The sequence below is a fragment of the Peromyscus maniculatus genome, chromosome 9, assembly GCF_049852395.1.
Source record: "Peromyscus maniculatus bairdii isolate BWxNUB_F1_BW_parent chromosome 9, HU_Pman_BW_mat_3.1, whole genome shotgun sequence".
In the NCBI taxonomy this organism is placed as follows: Eukaryota; Metazoa; Chordata; class Mammalia; order Rodentia; family Cricetidae; genus Peromyscus; species Peromyscus maniculatus.
Genome location: NC_134860.1, coordinates 54,226,248 through 54,251,161, shown reverse-complemented (window position 1 = coordinate 54,251,161; position 24,914 = coordinate 54,226,248). Strand labels below are relative to the sequence as shown.

General features: G+C 44.9%; 1 protein-coding gene across 5 annotated transcripts in view; it reads right to left on the bottom strand.

Annotated features, from left to right (window-relative positions):
- The window catches only part of Parp4 (poly(ADP-ribose) polymerase family member 4), a 119,116-nt gene that overhangs the window by 25,926 nt on the left and 68,276 nt on the right, over positions 1–24,914 (bottom strand). For all 5 annotated transcript variants that reach the window (XM_076545056.1, XM_076545060.1, XM_076545059.1 and 2 more), the window contains exons 18-29: positions 23,696–23,860; positions 23,012–23,058; positions 22,699–22,777; positions 18,875–19,012; positions 14,763–14,958; positions 13,340–13,407; positions 10,670–10,857; positions 8,084–8,183; positions 6,106–6,276; positions 5,578–5,658; positions 2,337–2,417; positions 373–468 (exon numbers count right to left, since the gene is read on the bottom strand). In XM_076545056.1, the coding sequence (XP_076401171.1) occupies positions 373–468; positions 2,337–2,417; positions 5,578–5,658; positions 6,106–6,276; positions 8,084–8,183; positions 10,670–10,857; positions 13,340–13,407; positions 14,763–14,958; positions 18,875–19,012; positions 22,699–22,777; positions 23,012–23,058; positions 23,696–23,860 (1,410 nt within the window). The remainder of the gene's footprint in view (positions 1–372; positions 469–2,336; positions 2,418–5,577; positions 5,659–6,105; positions 6,277–8,083; positions 8,184–10,669; positions 10,858–13,339; positions 13,408–14,762; positions 14,959–18,874; positions 19,013–22,698; positions 22,778–23,011; positions 23,059–23,695; positions 23,861–24,914) is intronic.

Genomic DNA, 24,914 nt, shown 5'->3' with positions numbered 1-24,914 from the left:
GATTTTTCAAAAGTATTGTTACCTGGATGTGGTGGCACATACCTTTACTCCCAGCACTCAGAAAGCAGAGATAGGTGTAAGTGGATCTCTGTGAGTTTTAGGCCAGCCTGGTCTAGTAGTGAGTTCTGAACCAGCCTGGTCTACACAGTAAGACACTATCTCAAAACAATAATAATAATTTTTTTAATGTGTGGGTGTCTACAGAAGCCAGAAGAGGGTGTCAGATTCTTTGAAGTTAGAGTTGCTATTGTAAGCCATCTGTGGGTCTGTGTGTGATGGGAACTGAATTTGGGTTCCAGCTGAGCCATATCTCCAGCCCAATAGTGACTAAACAAAAGTTTAAAAGTTTAATCTTAAATTAATAATACATACCCTTTTTTCAACTGCCACAAAGCTTGTAAATTGTGTAATCAGAGAATTTTCTTTACTGAGTTCAATAATCAGAGATTTCATGCTTTTTTTCTTCATCTAGGATAGAATGAAACTGTGTTAGTTTATGTGTACTGAGACTGAAAAGGTATAAAATAATCTAAAGTGTTTTTCTGTAACAAATCATTTAATGTATACATTCACTTCCTTTTCTTTCTTCTTTCTTTAAAACATTTCTTCTTTTGAGACAGCCTTACTATGTACCCCCAGAATTTGCTATATAGATCAGGCTGGCCTTGAACTCACAGAGGCCCCTACCTCCTGAGTGCTGAGATTAAAAGGTGTGTGCCACAACTCCCAGCTCATCCATTTCTTTTGAGACAGCATCTCACATATCTTAAGCTGGCCTGGAACTCAGCTATGTTGCTATTGATGACCTTGAACTTCTGAACTTTCTGCCTCTACTTCCCAAGTGCTGGGATTATAGGTGTGCACCATCATACTTGATTTATCCAGTGCTGGATATTGAATTCAGAGCCTTGTAAAAGCTGGGTAAGCCCTCTACCAACTGAACTATATCCCCTGCCTTAAGTAAATAATTTTATTTTTATGCGCATTGGTTTTTGCCTGCATATATATCTGTGTGAGGGTGTCAGATCTTGGAGTTACAGACAGTTGTTAGCTGCCATGTGGGTGCTGGGAATTGAATCTGGGTCCTCTGGAAGAGCAACCAGTGCTCTTAACTCTGAGCTATCTCTCCAGCCCCCTAATTAAATAATTTTATAATTAGTACTTTGAATTAGACACCGAGTCAGGGGTCCTGTCTGAGTATCTTGGGTGTTCTCAGTGACTTGAGATGGCTGGCCTAGCTCAGTCATAGAAGAACGTTAGCTACAGAGCCCTCCACAGCTTTCAGAGTTCTCTCACATGATGTGAGTCTCCTCATTCTCTCAAAGCTCTTACTGTGAAGCCGATGAATCATTACTTGTTTAGGATTATTCAAGGCAAAGCTAGTCAGATGCACTCAGAGATAAATGAATGGGCCTTAAGTCGAAGAGAACATAGCGTTCATCCAAGTGGTCACTGAAGGGAGCAGGCAAAAGCACCTTGGCCTAAGTGCTGCCATTTTGACTTCAAACTCCACTTTACCCGTAGGGTGAAACAAAGTTCAAGTTCCCAGGCCCTAGGGGAGCTGGGAACTTTCCAATAGCCACTACCCTCCTCCTTCAACGATAGAAATGGTCTGCTATGCCCTTAGTTCCCTAAAGCATCATGGCTCTTCTTAACAACAGAAAGAACAAATGAATCTGATTGGTTGGACTGAAAGGCTTGCATTCTGTGTCAGTTGATAATGATGGAACACATAAGGAAAGCCTCTAATCTTTGAATCCTGATTGGGGGAAAAATATAACCGTGACCTGGCAACAGGCATTTGTGGCTTCTGTGCGGCTAAGCCCTGCTTCAGCCTCTGCTTGGGGCTGCCAGGAGAAACAAGGCTCCCGAGTCCTCGTCTACAGTTCTGTGTTGGTCAGTGGTGCCCACATGGTATGGCATCCTTTTTAGGAATGCCATTGAATACCGATGCTTGAACCTTATTTAAGAATGCAGTTTGAGAGATCCAGGACAGGCACCGAAACTACACAGAGAAACCCTGTCTCAAAAAAAAAAAAAAGAATGCAGCCTGACTATCACAGTAGCTGGCCCAGGGGGCCCCTCTGTCAGGACCCTTCCAGACTATTTCTCATGGGGAGAAAATCACAGAAGTCTCAGAATGTCATTAGCTCTGTCATTAGTGATTCCACAAACCCATTGAGCACCTACATCCCAGACTGACATTACAGATATTGATGGCTGCCCTGACGTCACTTTCTTCTTTATTCGGCCACCCCCACTTTGTGTTGATATAAACAAATCAATTTAAGAATGACACAGAACAATGCTCAATGGCTTTCACTGGAAGAACAAACCTCGTGTTTGGTTTCATTGTCATGGAGAACACCGTCTTCATAATCTCTGATCAGGGCCCGAGCTGCCAGCTTGTGAATCATCTGTGTTTAAGCAGTGAGGGGAGAAAAGGATTAAAATGGCTTTACCTGTGTGTGTGTGTGTGTGTGTGTGTGTGCGCGTGCGCTCATGTGTGTGGTTCAGACATGCTAGAAAAGTATGTATGGAGGTCAGAGCACAGCCTTCAGGTGTCTGTTACCCCCTTTTGGCCCTGTTTAAGATTGGGTCTCTTTGCTGCTGTGGTAACAAGGCTAGCCGGCCAGCAGGCTTGGAGGGTCTTCCATCTCTGCTGCCTTCCTTCTTCCAGGACTGTGCTGGGATTGCAGACATGCACACTATTCTGCCTGCCTTTTTCACGTGTGTTCTAGGGGGCCAAACGGAGGTCGTCAGATTTGCAGGGCAAATGCTTTTACCCAGTGAGTCATGTCCCCGGCTCCCTACCCTACCTAGGCTGGTCAAACATAGTGATTCTTCTGCCTCAGCCATTTCTGGGCAGGGATCACAGGCAGGAGTCACTGCAGCAAGCTCAAATAGGTTCTCTTCTGCCGTGCCAGCAATAACGATCCTAACTGTCGAGCACCCAAGTGAGTTCCAGGACATCCAGGGCTATGTAGGAAGACTCCATCTCAGTCTCACACACACCCCCTCAACCCCAACAGAACAACAACATGCAGGAAAGAATACCCAAGAGATAGGCAGTATTCTTAAAAAAACAAAAAACAAAAAACCAAAAATAACCAATTTATTTATTGTGTGTTTACTCCCCTCCCCCCTTTTTTAAGTAAATGAGATCATAGGTAGTTTATGGTACACTGTGACGTTTACTAGGCTGATGAGAATAAAAACCCAGGGCTGATGAGGCAGTTCAATGGGTAAAGTCTCCTGCTGCCAAACCCAAGGACCCGAGTTCAAGCTCTGGGACCCACACGGTAGAAAGAGAGAAATGATTCTCACAAGTTGTCCTCTGATGTCCACACCAATGCAGTGGGCAGGCAGTGGCACACACACACAATAAATAAATGTAATAAAATAAAATTTCTTTTTAAAGGTAAGAACATAGTTCCACAGGGCTCATCACAGAAGAGAAGGCAGGAAGATTCTAAGAGGCAGCAGTAGTGGAGGGCTGCTGTGAGTCAGCGCTCTGTGGCCATGACAGGGCCGTGGCACACATGAATACGCAGGAGAGCTCTGACTGCACACACAAGACCCGCAAGATCAAGCCAGCCAAAATTCCAGCATGGATGAGGGAGGGCCTCGGGAAGGCCCACTCCTGGCTGAGGAGCTATGGGCGACTGTCGGCTGCTACATAAGGAAGAGTCCGTTTTCTTCAGGGATGCTGCCCTGGTGGGTTGTCCACGCTCCAGCGGACGGTCCTATACTCATGCACACACAGGCAGCAAGCACTAAGTGGATTCATTGGATTTAGAGGAGAGCACATGAAGTCGGAAGGGAAAAGTGGGGGGGGGGGTATGGGAAGAGCTGGAGGGAGCAGGGTTGGATTTGATCAAACACATGTTCATATATGAAACCCTCAAACAATAAATTAAAAAAATAGGTCCAGGCCGGGTGGTGGTGGCACACGCCTTTAATCCCAGCACTCGGGAGGCAGAGGCAGGCGGATTTCTGTGAGTTCGAGGCTAGCCTGGTCTACAGAGCGAGATCCAGGAAAGGCGCAATGCTATACAGAGAAACCCTGTCTCGAAAAACAAAAACAAAAACAAACAAACAAAAAAATAGGTCCAAAAAATCAAAAGAAGCTGGGCATAACGGTACACATCTGTAATCCCAGCATTTAAAAGGTGGAGGCAGGAGGTCAAGGGCCTTGACTACCTGATGAGGCCAGCTGGTCCTCATGGGAAAGTAGGCTCTGGCTCTCTGCCCGTGCATTACGAGCAAAGTGACTTGTTTGTTGTTATTGTGGATTGAACCCACAGTTTGCCGAATACTAAACATATGCTCTTCCACTGCTCTATGAAATGACTGTAGAATTAAAGGCAAAGCCGGTGAGGATCTCTAAATTCATAGGCCTTACAGAGGCTCCTGACAGATTATTCAGTTCTGTGTGGTCAGCCCTAAGCATGTGTACATAAGAGCAACAGTAAATGGGTCAACAGGTTTTATTTGTGTGTGTGTGTGTGTGTGTGTGTGTGTGTGTGTGTGTGTGTGTGTGTGAGAGAGAGAGAGAGAGACAGACAGACAGACAGACAGACAGACACAGAGAGAGAATAATTATAGAAGAAGAGGTCATGAACTTGAGAGAGTGGGGAGTCGACATAGAGGAGTTGGAGAGAGAAGGAGGGATAGAAATGATATAAATCAGTACCCATGTATGAAATTCTCAAAAGGATAAAAAAATTAATGAAAAATGCTGTTAGAAAAAAAGAAAAAAAAATCTTTAAATTGTTGTAATTTGGGCCTTGACTGTAATAATCAGCAACAGTAAATGAACCATTTTCCTGAGTTCTGAGAAAGGACTTAGGGAACCTCCAACTCCTATCCAATTTTGGCAAGCTGGACAAGCGGGTAACGTGAGGACCAAGACTTGTGATTGGCATCTGAACTGGGGAGTTTTGTGGGGCTGAGCCCTTACCCATGGGGTGTGTGACAACTTCTGTTAGACAGTGGCAGAATGTGGTGGTGCGTGAATGGACTGTTAGCACTCAAGAGGCTGAGGCAGGAAAAATGCTTCCTATTCAAGGCCATCCTGAGCTAGACAGTGTCTCAAACAAAACAAAACAGATGATCGCATTTTGTTTGGAGAAAAGGTCTCATGTAGCCTAGGCTGACCTCAAACTTGCTTTGTATCCAAGGAGGACCTCAAGTTCCCAATCTTAATGCCTCTGCCTCCCACAGTGCGGGGTTGTAAGTATGTACACACAATTACACCTGGGAAAAATCTCATGGTTCCTTGAAATTACTCATAATCATGGACACCTGTAGAGAGACACCCAGATCCCAGAATCCCAGATGAAGACCCATCCCGGTGGCACAGAGAACCCCCTGGCCACCCTTCATGTGACACATCAGCCCAGAAAAACAAAGGAATTACATGGAGCTTATTCGTGAAAACTGAGAATTGTTCCTTTCCGTCCATAGTGTTAAGCGTGTGTGTCCCTGGAAATGGAAGAGAGACTTCCACCTGCTTGGCTAGGCTCTCCCACTGAGTTCTCCCCACAGCCCAGGACTTTAAGATTTGAACCTTACAGTCCCAGTCGTCTTCTGAAGCTCGGTAGTCGACACCATTGTACAAAATTCCTTCTCTTGGATGAACGCACACAGAGTTGCCTGAAATAGGAGAGACAGGAGTGTTTTCCTTTTTTTTGACACAGGGTTTCTCTGTGTAGCTTTGCGCCTTTCCTGGATCTCGCTCTGTAGCTCAGGCTGGCCTCGAACTCACAGAGATCCGCCTGGCTCTGCCTCCCGAGTGCTGGGATTAAAAGCGTGCGCCGCCACCGCTGCCGCCACCACCGCCCTTCATTAGCTTTTCTACTCCCATTGTGTCAGTTTAACAGCAGCTCGTCTGGTAGCATCCTCCCCTCGCAAGAGAAATCAAGAGCTTCCCTTGAGGTAGGGGGAGAAGGGGGCGTGGCGGGGGCGTGGCGGGGGCGTGGCGGGGGGCGGGGGGGTGTTTTTGGGCCATAATGCCACCAGGAGGCCAAGGGGTGGGGGCGGGGAGAAGAGCTACAGCAGCAGCGTCTTTCCCGTGGTGTACGGAAGTCTGCGTCTCCTTACCTGTGTGCACTGAGGAATGAATCCGTAGACCAGGAGCCGGTCGTTATGAAACAAGGACGGCAGCTGGACTGGAGCCTGCAGAGGCTCAGGGGCGCCCCTGCCCAGCTGCTGCCACTTGACGGAGACAGAGTGGCAGCCCGGGGACCGGGTCCTGGTCATCTGGGCTTCTATCTGTAATATATAAAATTTGAGACAGGGTCTTACTATGCAGCCGTGGCTGGCCTGGAACTCACTTTGTAAACCAGGCTGGCCTCAAACTCATAGTGATCCACCTGCCTCTACCACCTGAGCGCTGGAACTAAAGGTGCTACCTGCTTAAATATATGCATTTGAAGTTTTTCTATTTCAGTTTGTGGTGAAGGCTAACCAGTGGAGGCACTTGCCACCCAAGCCTGGCAGCTCTGGAACGTTGCCAGTGGGAATGTGAACTGCGTAGCTGCTGTGGAAAAAAGAGTGGTATCCTAAGAAAATGAAACAGTTACTGCATGAGTCAGTAATTTCACTTCTGAGTACAAATCCAGAAGTGAACCAGTGGAAGGGCCAGACAGGTACTGTCAGCCAGCGTTCAAAGCAGGGCCATTCACAGCAGCATATGGTGGGAATGAGCCATGTCCATTGATAGGCCAACAAATAAAACGAGTGTGTGAGAGATCTGTCTATCTACCTACCTACCTACCTATCTATCTATCTATCTATCTATCTATCTATCTATCTATCTATCTATCTATCACATATCTATCATCTATCTAGCTATCTATCACATATCTATCATCTATCTATTACATATCTATCATCTATTTATCACATATCTATCATCTATCTATTTATCAGTCAGTCATCTATATATCATCTATCTATCATCTATCACCTATTTATCATCAATGAATGAATGAATCAATCAATCCATTTATCATCTATCTATCTATCATCTGCCAATCTGTCATCTATCTATCTATCTATCTATCTATCTATCTATCTATCATCTATCTATCTATCTATAATCTACCTATCTATGATGGAATTATTTTATATGCATATTTGATAGACTATTACTCCTCCCTAAAATGGGTATTGTGGCACACACCTGAAAACTCAATACTGAAGTAATGGAAGCAATATGATCAGGAGTTCAAGTCCAGCCTCAGCTCAGCCTGGGTTACATGAGACTCCTTTTTTAAAACCCAATAAAAAATAATAAAATATTTGACCTTAAAATGAAAAGAAATCCTGTCAAAAACATGACACAGATGAGTCTTGTGGACATTACGCTGAGTTAAATAAGTTAGACACAAAAGAACAAATGCCTCATGCCTCTAAAGTATCTGAGAGAGCAAATTAATAAAGACCGGAAGTAGAACAGACATTGTCAGGCGCTGGAGGCAGGAGGCAATACAGAGTTACTATTTAGACTTTTGTCAGGGATGGTGACGAAGTTCTGGAAATGGCTGGTAATGCTGGTTACACATCACTGTGGATAAGTTTATACCAATGAAATGGACTTGTAAATCTCGTGTGTATTTTATCACAGTGAAAAACTAACCACTAGGTGTGGTCAACTCTGTAACACCAGCACTGTGGGGAAGAGAAGAGGAGCGCTGTAAGGCATGAAGCACCACCTCTGGCTTGGCCCTTCTTATTATTTATGAAAATGTTCTGGGGCTGGAGAGATGGCTCAGAGGTTAAGAGCACGGACTGCTCTTCCAGAGATCCTGAGTTCAATTCCCAGCACCCACATGGTGGCTCACAACCATCTGTAATGAAATCTGGTGCCCTCTTCGGTGTACATAATAAATAAATAAATAAATCTTTTAAAAAAAAAGAGAGAGGAAGAAAATGTTCTTAAAAGCTTTGGCCTCCTTGTAGGTCTTGTCTATTCACAAAAAGGTAGAAGTTACTACAGACTTGCAGGAAAACAGGATTTGCACATGTAAACATAAGATAAGATAGGATAAGATGTTTTAAAAAAAAACCCACATACCTGTTTTTTCCAACTCTGTTTGGATTTTGAGTTAAAATATTCAAATACTCCAGCACCATACTGAGACAAGGTCCTTAAGATGTGATGATTTGCTGTAGAACTGATCACATTTCACACATTTTAATTTTTTTTTTAAGACAGTGTTTCTTTGTGTAAAAGCCCTGGTTGTCCTGGAACTCTATAGACCAGGTTGGCCTCGAACTCAGAAATCCACCTGCCTCTGCCTCCTGAGTACTGGGATTAAAGATGTTTGCCACCACACCTGGCTTCCATGTTTTTAATTTTAAGACACTTAGGGTTGTCTCTTCAAAGGAATAGATGTATAACCTGTTTTCCACCCAGAAGGCTGGGAATGGATGTGGTTAATAGCCTGGTAAACTCTGACTATCTGTATGCTTGAGGCCACATCTGGCCCCTCCAGACTCTTACAAACAGGATCAGAGATGGTTAATAGGTGACCTCTGTACTATCTGTATGACTGGGGCCACACCAGATCCTCCCCCAAGCCCTTAAGATAACACAGAAGAAGTGACATGAACTCTGAAAAGAGTTTTGATATAATTATGCCTTAAGCTTTATTGTGCACATGGGGTTGTATTACACCAGAAAACTTTTTTTTTTCGAAATTGTACTGTACTTAAATATGCCTAAAATAAAATGCCTGGTGTCAGACTCTAGAAGTTTGAACCAATACCAGTTACTAAGTTGTATTGAACCAGACTTTCTTCTTGCCTCACACAGATGATACTTTGCAGGCCATGGTGCATTAGCAGAGACCTCCACAGCAAAAATATTAAACAATAAATAAATAAAATCTAATACTTCCATACTTAAAAACTAACAACAACAACCCCAAAAGGTACTGGGCATGATATCATACTTGGGAGATGGAGGCAGGAGGATCAGGAACCCAAGGGGATCCTTGGTTACATTTTGAGGCCAGCCTGGGCCACACTGAGACCTTTCTTAAACAAAACAAACTGTAAACAAACAAAAAACCCAACAGATATCAGAACGATACTTGATAAAGATAGCAACCTAAAGAGCTAGAATGTATCTCACACTATAGAGCAATTGCTTGGCATGCACAAGGCACTGGGTTCAGTCCCCAGCCCTGAACAAACCAGGTGTACCAGAACACATCTGTAATTCCACCCTTGAGAGGCAAAAGTAGGAGGATCAGAACTCAAGCTCTCCCTCTGCTACTTTGAGAGTTCATGGCCAGCCTGGGCTACATGAGGCCCTGTCACAAAACAAAACATATCAGCCTAGCCAGGCATGATGGCATTCAACAATCTGAAGGGAGAGGATCACAAGTTCCAGGCCAGCATGGTCTGCATAGGAATTTCCTGGCTAGCCTGGGCTATTGAGTGAGACCTTGTCATAAAACAAAACAGTTGATACAAAGGGAAAAAATAAGCAGACACAGAGAGTTGCCGGAGCAGCAAGAGCTACTTTTAATCACCAATAGCCATGGAGCGTCTTCAGGGGCTATGAAGGGACAGGGATGGAATGCTGGGAAGGTATGTGGATATCCTGGACCCCAGAAAATAGGGGCTTGTAGTCAGAGCTCACTTGTGAGGACTGCACAGCAGTCTATCTACATATCACCTCACTAATCTGCCTCATGCCCTGCCTCAGAGCAGGGACACCTGGTGTCCTGGGGTGGGAGCTGTTCAGGAGGACTATTGGAGCTTCAGAGGCAGAGGCTCTAGGGGGGGGATATACACAAACAGTAGGACCCTCCCTACACAGATACTAACTACAATTTGTAGTGGAGTTTTCCTGCCCTGACCGCCTGCTCCCAAATAATGGACACAGAGGCTTAATATTACTTATAAATGATCAGCCAATAGCTTGGGCTTGTTACTATCTAAGTCTTACACTTAATCTACTTATCTATGCTTTGCCACATGGCTCATGGCTTATTCCTTCATTTTCTACACATCCTGCTTCCTCAGCAGCTGGCTGGCGTCTCTACTGACTCCACCCTTCTTCATCCCAGTATCTCCAGTTTGACTGTCCCACCTAACTTTACCCTGCCTTGCTATAGGCCAATCAGCTCCTTTATTAGCCAATGAGATTAATACATAGTCACAGTGTACAGAGGATTATTCCACAGCAACAATTGGCAAGTCATTCCAACAACTTGTGGAAAGACTGTGACTCCAGGGTTTCAATGTAAACATAGGAAACTGTAGCACATGAGCAGGAGAAGGCAGGTGTGAGGCAGGGGCAGCCCCAAGTGCAGGCATTGCCAACCATACCCAAATCAGCCCTAGGGAGCTGTGCCAGGCCCGCAAGGACAAGCTAATCATCTGAATTCTAATGCAAAATAATAATCCCATGACATAGGTATTTCATTTTCACCTTCATTTTGCAAGTCAAACAGCCTGCCCAAGATCCCTGTAGCTGTGAGACCCTGGCACCACGGTCCCAAGCCAAGAGCTTGGCCTCTGCAATGTATAGATGTCATATACTCATACCAACTTCCAAGCTTGCAAAACCCCCAGACCAGCCAACTAAAGTCTTGCCCACTAGCTGCCTTTGTCACTGTGGTGACAGTCACAGGTCTCTGAGGCTTACCCAACAGCACAGGTGAACAGTCTAGTGTGCTCGGTATTTCTTTTCACAAGCTGCAATGTCAGACTCTCACTCTGGAGGTGCCCATCAGATATGAGGAGAATGTTCCGTAACCCTTCAGATGGGTACAGGAGACTTAAGTAGCGGAGAATTTTCCAGAAGTCTGTGTTCCCCATGGTAGGTGCTGCGGACTGCGGGGGGGGGGGGGGGCATCATATCTTAAGGTACATTCATCATTAACTGTGGGGTGAACATGGCAACCCCTACACTCTGGATGTGATGACAAATTAAGGCTCCCTCCAGCCCCCCATTGATTGACTCCAAACACCCAGGGACTGCTGCAGCAAAGGCCCTTTAGCAATAGTGCCTATCTGGTTCTGGCAAATGGCCAAAGAGAAACTGGCCCCAGACAGAGATCCTGTACAGCTTGGGTAGATTTTGAGCTATAGCATTGCACATATGCACCTGTAAATCTCTTATAGGTCCCAGATCCAAGTCACACTTTGAGCAATTAAGCATGTTTTACAGAGACAGAAACTGCAAGCTTGGCCATTTTGGACAAATGGGAGATTTACACAGAAAAAACATCGTCCCAGTGATTTTGAATCAGACCAGTGTTGTTGTTCTTGGGTAGTTATTAATCCAGGTCCTCCTGCCTGGCTGGTAGTCTTGGTGAACAAAGCTTAACAGAAACGTATCCTTGGTTGTGGTGATATATTGTGTACCCTAATAATTTGCCTGAGGATCAGAGGACAGAACAAGCCATTAGATTAAACATAGAGGCCAGGCAGTGGTGGCACACACCTTTAATCCTAGCACTCGGGAGGCAGAGATCCATCTGGATCTCTGTGAGTTCAAAGCCACCCTGGACTATATGAGATTGACTCAGTCTAGGAGAGAAACAGAGCCAGGCAGTGGCGGCACACACTTTTAATCCCAGTACTTGGGAGTCACAGGCCTTTAATCCCAGCACTTGAGATCTCACACCTTTAATCCCAGTGTTTAGGAAACACACACACCTTTAATCCCAGCACTAGGAAGGAAGTGATGGCTGGGCAGAGAAAGGTATGTAAGGTGTGAGGAGACAGGAAGAAAAAAGGCTTTTTCAGGACTGGGGACTGAGAAGCTTTCAAACAGGATTTGTGGAGTTGTCGAGGTGAGACATGGCAGTGGCTTGTTCCTTCATCTCTCTGATCTTTCAGCATTTACTCCAATATTAGGCTCCGGGTTTTTTATAAGACCGTTTTGGATTTTGAGCAACACTTGGTAACCCTGAGCTCTAATGATTTTAGAGCTCAGCTCTACTTTTCTTCTCTTTCAGGAGTTCCTAAGAAGCCTGGCTAGTGCACTACTTATCTTACAGTCATATTTGAGGCAGCGTTCCTTTAACTAAATTCCACTTCTGTATAATTTATGATTTCCTAAGCAAGTTTATTGGTAAATCCTTTAGAACAGCAGTTTATTACTTCCAGCCTCTCCATCATGGACACCTGCATGCTGTCATTAACTCCTCACTCATTGAAGGAAACATGTCAGAACCTGGAGACATAGTGTCATAAAGAAGTTATACACTCATAGAACGAAGATACTTATATCCTTTTATTTTATTCCATGCCCCACAGCAACTATAATATTACCACCGAACATCTATAAACTAGTTTTCAAAGAACTAAGCATCTGTGCATAGAACACAGGCTGTCAAAGCACCCTGGACTTTGCTGGCCTAGGCGATACGACTGTTTTAAAACAATGGACAGAAGAAAAATTTCCAAAATGCTTATGGAATCATACTGAGGGGTAGGAATGAAGGTAATTTTTCTTCCTGGTTGTTTAATTTTTTTATTATATTTTTGACTTGTGTGTGTGTGTGTGTGTGTGTGTGTGTGTGTGTGTGTGTGTGTGTGAGGGGGGACTCACGGGTGCCATGTGTAGAGGTCACACAACCTGTGTAAGCCAGTTTTCTCCTTCTAGTGTGGGTCCTAGGGTGGAACTCGGCCACTGCCTTTACCGCCTGAGCCATCTCACCAGCCCCTTTTTTAGTTTCTTTTTTTGAAACAGGCACAGTTCAGGCTGGCCTCAAAGTTACTAGGTAGCTAACCTCCTTGTTCTTGAACTCCCGATCCTCCTGCCTCTGCCTGTTGAGTGCTGGGATTGCAAGTTTGACTTTTCTCTTTTGCTAAATTCCAATTAAAGAAAGGTCAAGCCATCCTCACCATCACCATCACCATCAGAGGCCACTGCTGTGGGGTGGATAACTGACATCTCCCACCCCACAGAGGTTTTATTATCTGCCTGTGGTGCTATTGGGAGTTGATGGGACCTTGCGTACTAGGATTCAGATTGGTATGTGCCCTTGAAGAAGGGGATACTGGGCCCCTGGCCCCTGCCTTTCTCTGCGCCTGAGCCCGCAGGTGAATGGCCTACCTCCCTCTGCAGTAATACGCTGTGCTGCCAAAGGACCAATGCCAGAGGGCCAAGCAAATACAGACTGGAACCTCTGAAAGTGTGACCTAAAGAGACCTCCCTCCTTATAAACTGTTTATATCTCATGCATTTATAGAGAAAGCTGACTCACATCTACCAGTGTGCAAACACCCCAGGATTAAGTCCTGGACAGCACCTCTCAAGTTTTGCAGACAAAGACTCGGGGGTGGGTGGGGATAGTTCTCTTACCATAATGAATTCTGTGGCCTTTTTTTTGCTTGTAATGTACTTAGGATATGAATATAGCTCCTTGTAACCTGTGTAATAAGAAGGTATGATATATTGCCATTAAACACTCACCAGATTAACCACTAACGAACACCAATGCTACTTTATACCACTACTTCTACCATAAAGAACATTAGATATTTATGTGGTGTAGGTTTCCTTTTCAGAAAACTACATACAAATACTTTAACATACAAAAACCACTCATGTTTCAAGCATATTCTATAAGCTGTACTATATGAGATGTTCTGAGTCAAGCTCTGTGTAGAGATCTCTGCATCATCCATGGAAAGCAAAGCTCAGGATACTTCAGAGGCATGGGTGGCTCAGCCCTGGCAGTGCAGAGTCCCCAGCAAAGTGCCCGCCATCCTGCTACGATCCATGTTCCTGGCAGAACAATCCTAGCTTCATTGTAAAAAAAGCTAGATGGACGGCATAGAAGAGGAGACTCAACGGGACAGGACTGTGCCCTGACCCTGCTCTGTGCTCCTTCTTTCATCCCTGAGATGCCTTATTTATTTATTTCTTTGAGACGGGGTCTTGCTCCGTAGCTCAGACTAGCCTGGAATTCTCAATGTAGCCCAGGCTAGCCTTGAACTCTTGCCAGTCCTACTGCCTAAGTCTCTGGGGCTCTGGGATTACAGCTATGAGCCACCGTGCCCAGCTCAAAGTTACCATTAACCATATGACCGGTTACCCTAAGATTATTTTTGTAACCCTTTTACCATTAGGTAATGCCCAACTAGGATGGCATAGCCAAATAACTGTGTTTCAAGCCATCTTAGGTAATGTGGTGCTTAAGTCATTAGCCTGATCCATAGATTTGAGCCACCACTCCCAGGTCTGCCCTGTCATAGTCTTGAGTTGTCCCTGCTGTCCTTCCTGGAGGGTAACACTGACCTAGTAACAGCGTTGGCCTGGTGAGGCCTGAGCCCATTTCTACTACATTATCTATGAGTGCGCTGGTTGCAAATGTCAGTCTTGACTCTGGACCTTCCTAGTAAATAAACCAAGGTTCCTGTGTTTTGTTTAGTAGATGATTACATTGGTCACACTTGTGTCTTACCCACTATAGAGCAAAGCTTAAAATCTTCGGCCTACGTTGGCTCCATACTTACAAGACTACGATGTAAGGGCTATCATCATGCAGATGGAAAAACCAAGGCACCAAAAGTTTAAGCAGACTTTCCTGAAGTGACTACTGAGCTTATGAACGGGAGAGGTGGGATCTTCACCAAGAGGCTCCGACTTAGCCTTCTGTGCTTCAGATTCATGCTAAGCTGTCTCCCACTGACAGACAAGGCCAGCCAGGCCCCAACACTCACGTCTGCACATGCTCACGTTAAAGAAGAGATGCGTGAAGGAATGAGGACAGTGGACTCACCTGTGCCAAACTGCAGAACATTCACTTTTTGCTCTTTACCCACCAGAGACAGAGCATACAGGGCAACTTGCTTGGCTTGCACGAATGTCACACCCTCCATGGAACTGGAACAGTCAAGACAAATAATCACTTCGTTCTTCTCACGGAGGCCAGGAAGGGTGGCCGCAAGATCTGGTTGAAAGACGAGCATGCAAGCCTAAAAGGAGAAAAAGACACTGGGTGGGAGGTTCTTGGAACTTAAATGGGGAAACACAATTCTGAAAGCTTCTAGGGCCTGTGAGATGGCTCAGTAGGTAAAAATGCCTTCTATTCAAGCCTGATGACCGGACTTCAACCCCAGAAGCCACAGGGAAATAGAGAACATGCTCAAAGTTTTCTTCTGGCCCTTACAGGCTTTTTGTGGCACATATTTACACACACACACACACACACACACACACACACACACACACTCTCCCACACTTAAGAAGAAAACCTTCTGGCAAACTAATGCTACCAAAATAAAAGAGATACAGTTTCTCTTTTTATTCCTTTTTTTTTTTTTTTTTTTTTTTTTGGTTTTTCGAGACAGGGTTTCTCTGCGTAGCTTTGCGCCTTTCCTGGAACTCACTTGGTAGCCCAGGCTGGCCTCGAACTCACAGAGATCCGCCTGGCTCTGCCTCCCGAGTGCTGGGATTAAAGGCGTGTGCCACCACCGCCCGGCTTCTTTTTATTCTTTTGAGGCAGGGTCTCCATCATGTGACAAAAGCTAGCCGAAAATTGCTATACAGTCAAGGGTCACCTTGAACTTTTGATTCTCTTGCTTATTCTTCCAAAGCGCTAAGCCTACAGGTCTTAGCTATTATTTTTCCAATAATAAGATGACATACTAGGAGTTAAAAGGGGGCGGGAGGGCATCCCAGGCATTCAAATAAAAAGCAGAATGTTAGAGATGGAGATGTAAACACATAGGACAAAACCCCTGAGAAATCAAGAATCTATATGGTGTCGGGGATGCAGCTCAGTGGTAGAGTGTTTGCCTAGTAAACACAAAGGCCTTGGTTTGATCTCCAGCACTGCATAAAATGGACGTGGTAGTTCCCTATTCCTTCCATGGGTAGTGGAGGTAGGGAGACCCGAAGTTTAATGACTTTCAGGCCAGCCTGAGCTACACAAGACTCTGGTACTGAAACATATACTATCTAAAACAGAACAAAACAAAAATCACAGGACCTGACCTTGTGCAAATAATGAATGGCTATATCTCTCTCACTCACACACTACTATAAAAGGAACACAGATGCTTTAGTGATTGCTCAAATACATGCACAGACCTCTTATTAACCAGTACGTAAACTAGTCCTATCTTTAGGTTTCAGGTTTGTTGTTTTTGTTTGTTTGTTTGTTTTTTGTTTTTTGAGACAGGGTTTCTCTGTGTAGCTTTGCACCTTTCCTGGAACTCGATTTGGAGACCAGGCTGGCCTCAAACTCACAGAGATCCGCCTGCCTCTGCCTCCCGAGTGCTGGGATTAAAGGCATGCACCACCACCGCCCGGCCTAGGTTTCAGTTTTAAGTTCTGTTTAAATTTTATTTTTCTGTGCATGGGTGTTTTGTCTGCATGATAATCTATGTACCATGTGGATACCGGGTGTCCCTGAAAGCAAAAAGAGGGTGTTGGATCCTCTGAACCAGAGTTACAGAGGGTTGTGGTCACCATGTGAGTGCTGGGAATCAAACCCAGGTCCTCTGGAAGAGCAGCTAGTGCCCTTAACCACTGAGCCCTTTAAGCTATTTTTATTATATTTTTCCTTATATCTGAATTTCCTCCTTTGTTTATTTAGTGTGCATGTATGTCTGGGCGCATGGATGTGGACGTGAGAGGACAGTTTGTGGGGCCTGTTCTCTTCTTCTACCAGACGGTCTCTGAGATCAAACTCAGGTCTTCAGGCTTCCTTCTCAGCCCCAAGGTTCAGTTTTAATTTTAACAGAAGTAGCAATTCTTTGTTACAAATGCACACAATTGGAACCTACATGGGACTAGACTAGGCCCTCTGCAGAGGGGAGACAGTTGTGTAGCTGGGTCTGTTTGAGGGCCTCCTGGCAGTGTGATAGGATCCATCCCTGGGGCATGAGCTGGCTTTCTGGAGCCCATTCCCTATGGTGGGACACCTTACTCAGCCTTGATGCAGGGGGAGGGGCTTGGTCCCTCCTCAACTGAATGCACCAGGCTTTGCTGACTCCCCATGGGAGGACTTACCCTTTTGGAGGAGGGGATGGGGTAGGCTGGAGGGGGGAGGTTGGGGAGGGGAGTGGGAAGAGGGATGAGAGAGGATCTGTGGTTGGTATGTAAAAGGAATGAAAAAAGTAAAAAAAAAACCAACAACAAGCAATTAGAAAAAAGCCAAATACACACAATTGTATTATGGTCATAAGTAATTATACACACACACACACACACACACACACACACATGTATGTATGTATGTATATATATATATATATATATATATATATATATATATATATATAATTAATTTTTCAAGACAGGGTTTTTCTGTGTAGTCGTGGCCATCCTAGAACTTGCTCTGTAGACCAGGCTGGCCTCAAACTTAGAGATCTACCTGCCTCTGCCTCCCGAATGCTGGGATTAAAGGTGTACACTACCACTGCCGGCTAATTTTATTTATTTTTTAAGAACATTTTCATTGCATTTTGTTTATTTATTTGCGTGTGTGTTTGTGTGTGTATGTGGGTGCACACATGACTCTGTGTGCACATGGAGGTCTGAGGAAAATTTATGGGAGTCATTTTTCTCTTTCCACCATGTGGGCTCCAGGGATCTAAACTCAAGACTGTCAGGCTGGGCAGCCAGCACCTTTAACTGCTGAGCCATCTCTCTGGCCTTTAGTTATTTTTTTAGTATCAGCTTTTTTTATATTTCTATATTTGTATGTGTGTGTGCATGCATGTGTATATGCACACACACATGACATGTCCTCATGTGGAGGTCGGAGGACAACTTGCAGAAGTTGGTTCTCTTTCCACCATGTGGGCTCCAGGCAACTGAGGAATACCAGCTGTATCTTGGTGGCTGTGTCTCCTGGCATATAAAATGCCTCATGAGGTGAAACATCCTTGAAGTTATAGTCGGGTTGTTCCTGCTACATCAGAAACTAAGGCACCGAGGCATTTCATGTGCACTAAGGTTGAGTCTGCATCCTTATAAAACCCCCATCACTTAGACTGTGATTATGTACCACTCACTCTGTGGGCTTTTCCAGAAGATCATAGGAAGAAATGCCCCGAGAGGAAGGTCTGATCCACCATGATTTGGGAGGCAAAGGGTCACCTCACCCCATGAATAAACCACCCACTTTGTAAGTGTTCATGCAACTTGTTGAAAATCCATTAAAAAAGGCACTGGACTGCTTGCCGTTGGGGCAGCCCACTTGAGTTTCTTTGGAGTGTTTGCTTTGCTTAGCTTTGCTAAACAAACTGGTTAAACTGTCTATGCCTCTAGACTGTTTTCTTTCCTTCAAGGAGACAAGGACCAAGAGCTACCCCCACCCCATTAACACTGGATGGGGTGGCACATGCCTGTACTTTTAGCACCTGGGAGACTAAATCAAGAGGATCACAAGTTCAAGGCCAGTCTGGGATACAAAGAAAGTTCAAGACCAGCCTAAACTACATAGAAAGATCCTGTTTCAAAATACAAACAAATTCTAACTTTAGTAACATATTTATCCATACATTTTTTTTTTCAGTATACAGTATCTCTTACTTCTATTACTATTATCATCATCATCATTATTATATTTTTGAGACAAGGTCTCAGAGAGCACATGCTGGTCTTAAATTTGTATATAAGGATAACATCAAACTCCTGATTTCCCCTTGTCTCTACTTCCCAAGCACTGGATTAATAGGCATGAGGCACTATGCTCAGCTATTTCATGTATGTATGTATGTATGTATGTATGTATGTATGTACGTATGTATGTATGTTGGTGTTTTCTTGCTATGTAGTCAAGGCATGCTTTGAACTAGTGGTAATTCTCCTGCCTCAGCTTTCCTAAATGAACTAGCACATCTGGCAGTGTTTCTGACTCCTAAGTAAAAAGAAACGTACCTCACTTTCTTTTTCTGGATGTTTTTCAACCCACATTCTTGGGAGATAGGCATCATGCAAACCAATGTGGAGAGAAAACCCACTCTTGTCTAGGGAGCTGCCCTCCACAGTGCTGATCACAGCTTTACAGTCCGTACTCTGCAAAAGAGAACAGGCACACACACACAGTTCAGAAGGGAACAACAGCATCCTGTCTGTCTGTAATGATCTGCCAAGTGGTAAGTATCTGCATTAGTTACATAGCTCCATTATGAATCAACATTGCAGTAATACATTCCAAAGTTACTAATGACCACTATCAGATTGGTTAAGTGTCTGAAACTCTCAGGTGGAGTTATACAGTCAAATCTAGTTAAGTCTGAGACAATTCTGTATCTAAAGATCATAGATCTGTACATTTATCTGGATATAGCAGAAAGCATAGTATATTATCAGAACCTGGAACGATAAAACATAACATTCACAAGACACCTAGGGATCACACTTTGTAAAGTATGTGTTTATAAATATGAAACAGCTTTTGAAGACAAAGATGATAAGTTTTAAAATAATGACGCCAACACGGTACACTGTAAAATGGCCACAGGACTCCACTCCAGGACACTGACCATTTTGCAGTGACTTAGGAGCTCCCCCATTTAGAAGTGGTATCTATTGCTTTACTCTTGAATTCGCCAATGGGTTTGACCATGTGACTTACTTTGATCAATACTACTGGCAAATACTGATGGCAAATATCAGGAGACTGAACAGTATGCCACAGAGCTGACCTTGACTTATTGCTAACAGGTGTTGGAGAATATTATTTTAAGATATGTTACATTTGTTTGTGCTGTGGAACATTTCTTTTAACAATGCAAAGATATGTTGCATTCTTTTATGTTGCATTTGTTTAACTCTGTGAAGCTGTATTACTGTGCCTGTCTAAAACACCTCATAGTCTAATAAAGAGCTGAACGGCCAATAACAAGGCAGGAGAAAGGATAGGTGGGGCTGGCAGGCAGAGAGAATAAATAGGGGAAATCTGGGAGGAAAAAAAGAAGGAACCAGAGAAGGAAGGGGACTCCAGGAGCCAGCCACCATGGCAAGCCACAGAGTAAGAAACAAAGAAAGATATACAGGAGTAGAGAACAATAAAAGCCCAGAAGCAAAAGATAGATGGGATAATTTAAGTTAAGAAAAGCTGGCTAGAAATAAGCCAAGCTAAGGCTGGGCATTTACAATTAAGAATAAGCCTCTGTAAACCGGGTGGTGGTGACCCACACTTTTAATCCCAGCACTTGGGAGGCAGAGGCAGGTGAATCTCTGTGAGTTCGAGGCCAGCCTGGGCTACAGAGTAAGTTCCAGGACAGGCTCCAAAACTATACAGAGAAACCCTGTGTCAAAAAAAAAAAAAAAAAAAAAAAAGAATAAGCGTCTGTGTCATGATTTGGGAGCTGGGTGGCGGGCCGCCCAAAAGAGCCTAAGAGTTCTCAGGAGGCAGAGGCAGGCAGATCTCTGTGAATTCAAGGCCAGCGTGGACTACAGAGTGAGTTCCAGGAAAGGCGCAAAGCTACACAGAGAAACCCTGTCTTGAAAACTGCCCTCCAAAAAAAAAAAAAAAAAAAAAAGAGCCTAAGAGTTAAAAAAAAAAAAAACAACCAACCAACAACAAACAGGGACTCTTCTACCACCACGTGAATGAGCCTGAGCTAGCCTGATGTATAATGGGAGACACACAGTGGCCATACAAAGTGATACAGGCCGGCGGCCATGTATGAGTCAGGTGGTCCTAGACCATCTTGTCCCAACCAAGCCACACCAACCTGAAGATAAAAATGGCTTGATACTTGAAGCCACAGAGTTGTGGGGCTGTTTGTTTGTGACAAAGGCAGGTGAGGAGGGCTTGTTCCGAAATGATTATGTCTTGCACTAACTTCCGCTGCCTACAGAAAGCTAAGGTCTCATAATGAAAGAGAATCAGTAAAAACCATGTGGGGTCACAAGCAGACTGGGAATAGCAACAAAGAAAGTTGTTGGCACATATTAGGAGGCTGGATCATTGTGAAGTTGTGGTAGGTGACTCAACCATACCGTTGCTAACCCAGGTGAGACAGGCACCTGCCACGTGCCCATTAGCTCCGAGGAGCCAGGGAAGGAAGGTCCACAGCATGGAGGCACCAGTTACTGAGCAAGCCTGGTAAATGAGCACCGTGCCGAGCGCTCAGGCCCCGGGAGCCTCTCAACCCGGGTAAACCAAGCAAGGTCATTTGTTCCTCATTCCCCCCGCCCAAGGGAAATCGGAGAGGAAGGTTGTGTCAGCGTCCTGAACACCAGCCCCTCATTCATCTTTCCTGCTCATCTGCAAACATCCTGATTTTAACTGGCCATAGTCTTGATCTTAGTCTGAGTGATGAATACACAGTTATCCATACTTCTGGTATTTGGGGGAAAACCACTAAAGTGGAATGTGGAGACAATAAACAAAAAAGCCAGCGCGGGGAGACAAACTCAAAGAGGGAGCTAGGACACAGGAAACAAGAAAAAAATATTAAACATAGTTTCAAGCCAGGCACACAACCTTTTTTTTTTTTTCCTGAGACAGGGTTTCTCTGCATAACCCTGGCTGTCCTGGAACTCACTCAGTAGACCAAGCTGGCCTCAAACTCAGATCCGCCTGCCTCTGCCTTGGGTGCTGGGATTAAAGGCGTGCACCACCACTGCCTGGGCCAAGGGGCACACAGTTCTGATTCCGGCATTTGGGAAGCTGAGGCAGGAGGTTCAGCAGTTCAAGATTAGCGCCTGGTATCAAGGCTACATCCCCAGCTTGGGGGTTACTTTTTAAAGTAAATATTATATAATGGTTAAAAAACACAATGTCAGAGCTGGAAAGATTGCTCAGTGGTTAAGATCATTTACCGCTCTTGCAGAGGGCTTGGGTTTGGTTTCCGGCAGCTACATGGAGGCTCATAACTATTTGTAATGCCAGCTCCAGGGAATCCAGTGCTGTCTTCTGGTCAGAGTGGGCACCAGCACTCAGGTGGCACACACATATGCATACAGGCAAATACTCATCACAGAAAATAAAAATAAATCTTTTTTTTTTTTTTTTTTCGTTTTTTTGAGACAGGGTTTCTTTGTGTAGCCTTGGCTGTCCTAGAACTAACTCTGTAAGCCTGGCTGACCCCAAACTCACAGAGGTGTGCCTGCCTCTGCCTTCTGAGTGCTGGGATTAAAGATGTGCACCACTACTGCCGGGTGGCAGAGCCAGGCAGATCTCTGTGAGTTCGAGGCCAGCCTGGGCCACAGAGTGAGTTCCAGGACAGGCTCCAAAACTACACAGAGAAACCCTGTCTCGGAAAAACAAAACAAAACAAACAAACAAAAAAAGATGTGCACCACCACTGCCTGGGAACAAATCTTTATATAAAAATAAAATGCCATTGTGGTATTGGCTCAGTGACAAACATACATACTCCTATCAAAACAGGATGTCAAAAGGCAGCTTGCCCCACCCGCAGTAACGAGGATCAAAGCCAGGGCTTCAGACGTGCTGGGCAAACACATCACAACCAAGCTACCTCCCATCCTTATGTGAAGCAGGTGAATCAAGACAAAACAGTGAGAATCATTATTATTTACAGCCCCGAGGCAATGGCAGAGAAGCAGTTCGAACATCCAAAGTGACAGCTGGACTCCAGCCTGGGGAGCAGCAAGGGACACTGGCGGCCGCTGTGGAAGCCGATGTCGCGTTAGCTCCCTTTTATACCACGGACGTATATTCTTGATACGATAGACTGAGTGGGAAATGAAGCTCTCCAGGAGTCAAAGGAGGATTCACTGACCTTTTGTCTCAGTTCGTGTGTGTCACTGGAGATGAAGTCAATCTTGTAGGGCATCTCAATGGACATAGCCAGGGAGAAGCTGCCGAAAATGAAGAGGTCACATTAGTACGAGATCTTAAATTCCCACTTGCAGCTGTTTCAAATCATTTTTCTTCTTTCCGCAGCACTGGGAATCAAATCACGCGTGTGGGCACACAGTCTAGCACTGAACCGACCTCCCAGCCTCTCCAGCAATTGTAAATGAAAACCGAAGCTATACAGCTCATGCCCATTGCACGAGCTAAGCCACGGGATTCATATTTTAGGTACTAACCTTTGCTTTGTCCCTATTTCCTTTATACAGACCTTCTCCACTGTATCCTGTTAGAAGAAAAGCATATGTAAATAAGAGAATTTCCAGTAAGCTTTTAGGGTACTACGGTGATGAGCCAGGCACAGAAGACAGCATCGAGAGAGAGAGAGTCTCATTTCCACGCCGTGACACACAGCATTGGGTCAGGAGATGACATTAACCTCTAACATTCAGCTGCGTCAGGAATACATCTGACCATTACCACAAAGATTTTTTTCTTTTTTTCTAAGATTTATTTTTTATTTATGTGTATAGGTGTTTCAATTGCATATGTGTAGTAAGGTGTGTGAGCGCAGTGCTTAAGAAAGCCAGAAGAGGGCGCTGAATCCTCTGGTACTGGAGTTACAGACAATTCTTAGCTGTCACGAGGGTGCTGGGATTTGAACTCAGGTCTTCTGCAATAGCAGCAAGTGCTCTTAAACCACTGAGCCATCTCTCCTGAACCTGCCCACCACCACTATATACATATATATGGGCTTTTTGAGACAGAGTCTCACTATGGTGCTCTGGCTGTCCTAGAACTCCCTCTGTAGACCAGGCTGGCCTTGAACTCACAGAGCTCTGCCCACCTCTGCCTCCCAAGTGCTGGGATTAAAAGTGTGTTATATCTGGCTTCCATCAAATCTCATCTCTACGCACACCCACCTGAAGGTTCTCATTCAAAGCCTTGTCCTGTTGCCAGGGCGCCACAGTGGCAGGCATAAAGAAGATGGCCACAGGGCTTTGGATGCTGAGTTCTGTGATGTAGGTGATTTTGATGAGAACCTTCGCCCGAGGCGGTAAGTTTCCAACACTGACAGTGAAAACATCCTGAAATACAAACAGCGACTGAGAAGCACATCCACTCTCTGCTAGTCCATTCCTTGTATCACTAGAGTGACTCAAAGACAACCAGCCGAGTTCTTCCTCAGAAAGCGGTGATATACCATTGTTAGTGTCACGGGGAACTCTGGAGAAATTCACTAGTGATGGGGACAGGGGAGAGGGTGGCCACTGGGAAGGTGCTCAAGGGACTCCACACTGCAGACACATACTTTGCACTTGGCCACATGGGTGTTTCCATCCAATCCCTTCCTTGAGGGACCCGTGGCTTCTTTGACCTTGAGGGCAATTGGCACCAGGGTGCAGACAGCAGCATTCAGCTCGCCCTAAGCTTAATCTGCTCACTGAAGGGTAAGCTTATGATCGTACTTTTTAAAGTCCTTAACAGTCTTTGAATGGACTGCTGATAATTATTGCAGAAGCCAGCAGCCCAATGAGCAGCAAAGATGGAAGAATAAGAAGTATTTTTCATTCCTTTCCCATTTTCTTTTTTGCTCTCTTCTCTTTCTTCCCTTCTTTCCAGACAGTCTCATAGACTGTAAGCTTGGCTCAAACTCACTACACAGCCAAGGGTGACCTTGAACTTCCGAGGCCCTGCCTTACTTCTTTCACGCTAAGATTCACAGCTGTGTCGCACCATGCCTGGTTCGTCTGGAGCTACAGGGAACCCAGGGTTTCATGCAAACACTCTACCACCCGAGCTACTGATATAGGAGAAACCGAGAATAATAAATGGAATTGTAAAGCATGTACTAAGACTGTTCAGGAACTGTGAGGTCTCACGAAGTAGAATTTAACTAAAGGAGCACCCCCAGCTCTCTCACTATCAGGAAGGGCATAATTCTGCCAGGCAAACAGGAAACAGGACAACCCTGGCTGACAGCTGCCTGGGAGAAGCAGCCGTGGTCTGTGTCGGGATGACTATGGGTATTTTACGTTGTAAATCTCCCCATTTGACCAAACAGCCAAACCTTGGAATTTCTGTCTCTGTGAAACATGTTTAATGACTCAAAGTGTAACGTGGGGCTGTGAAACTACATAA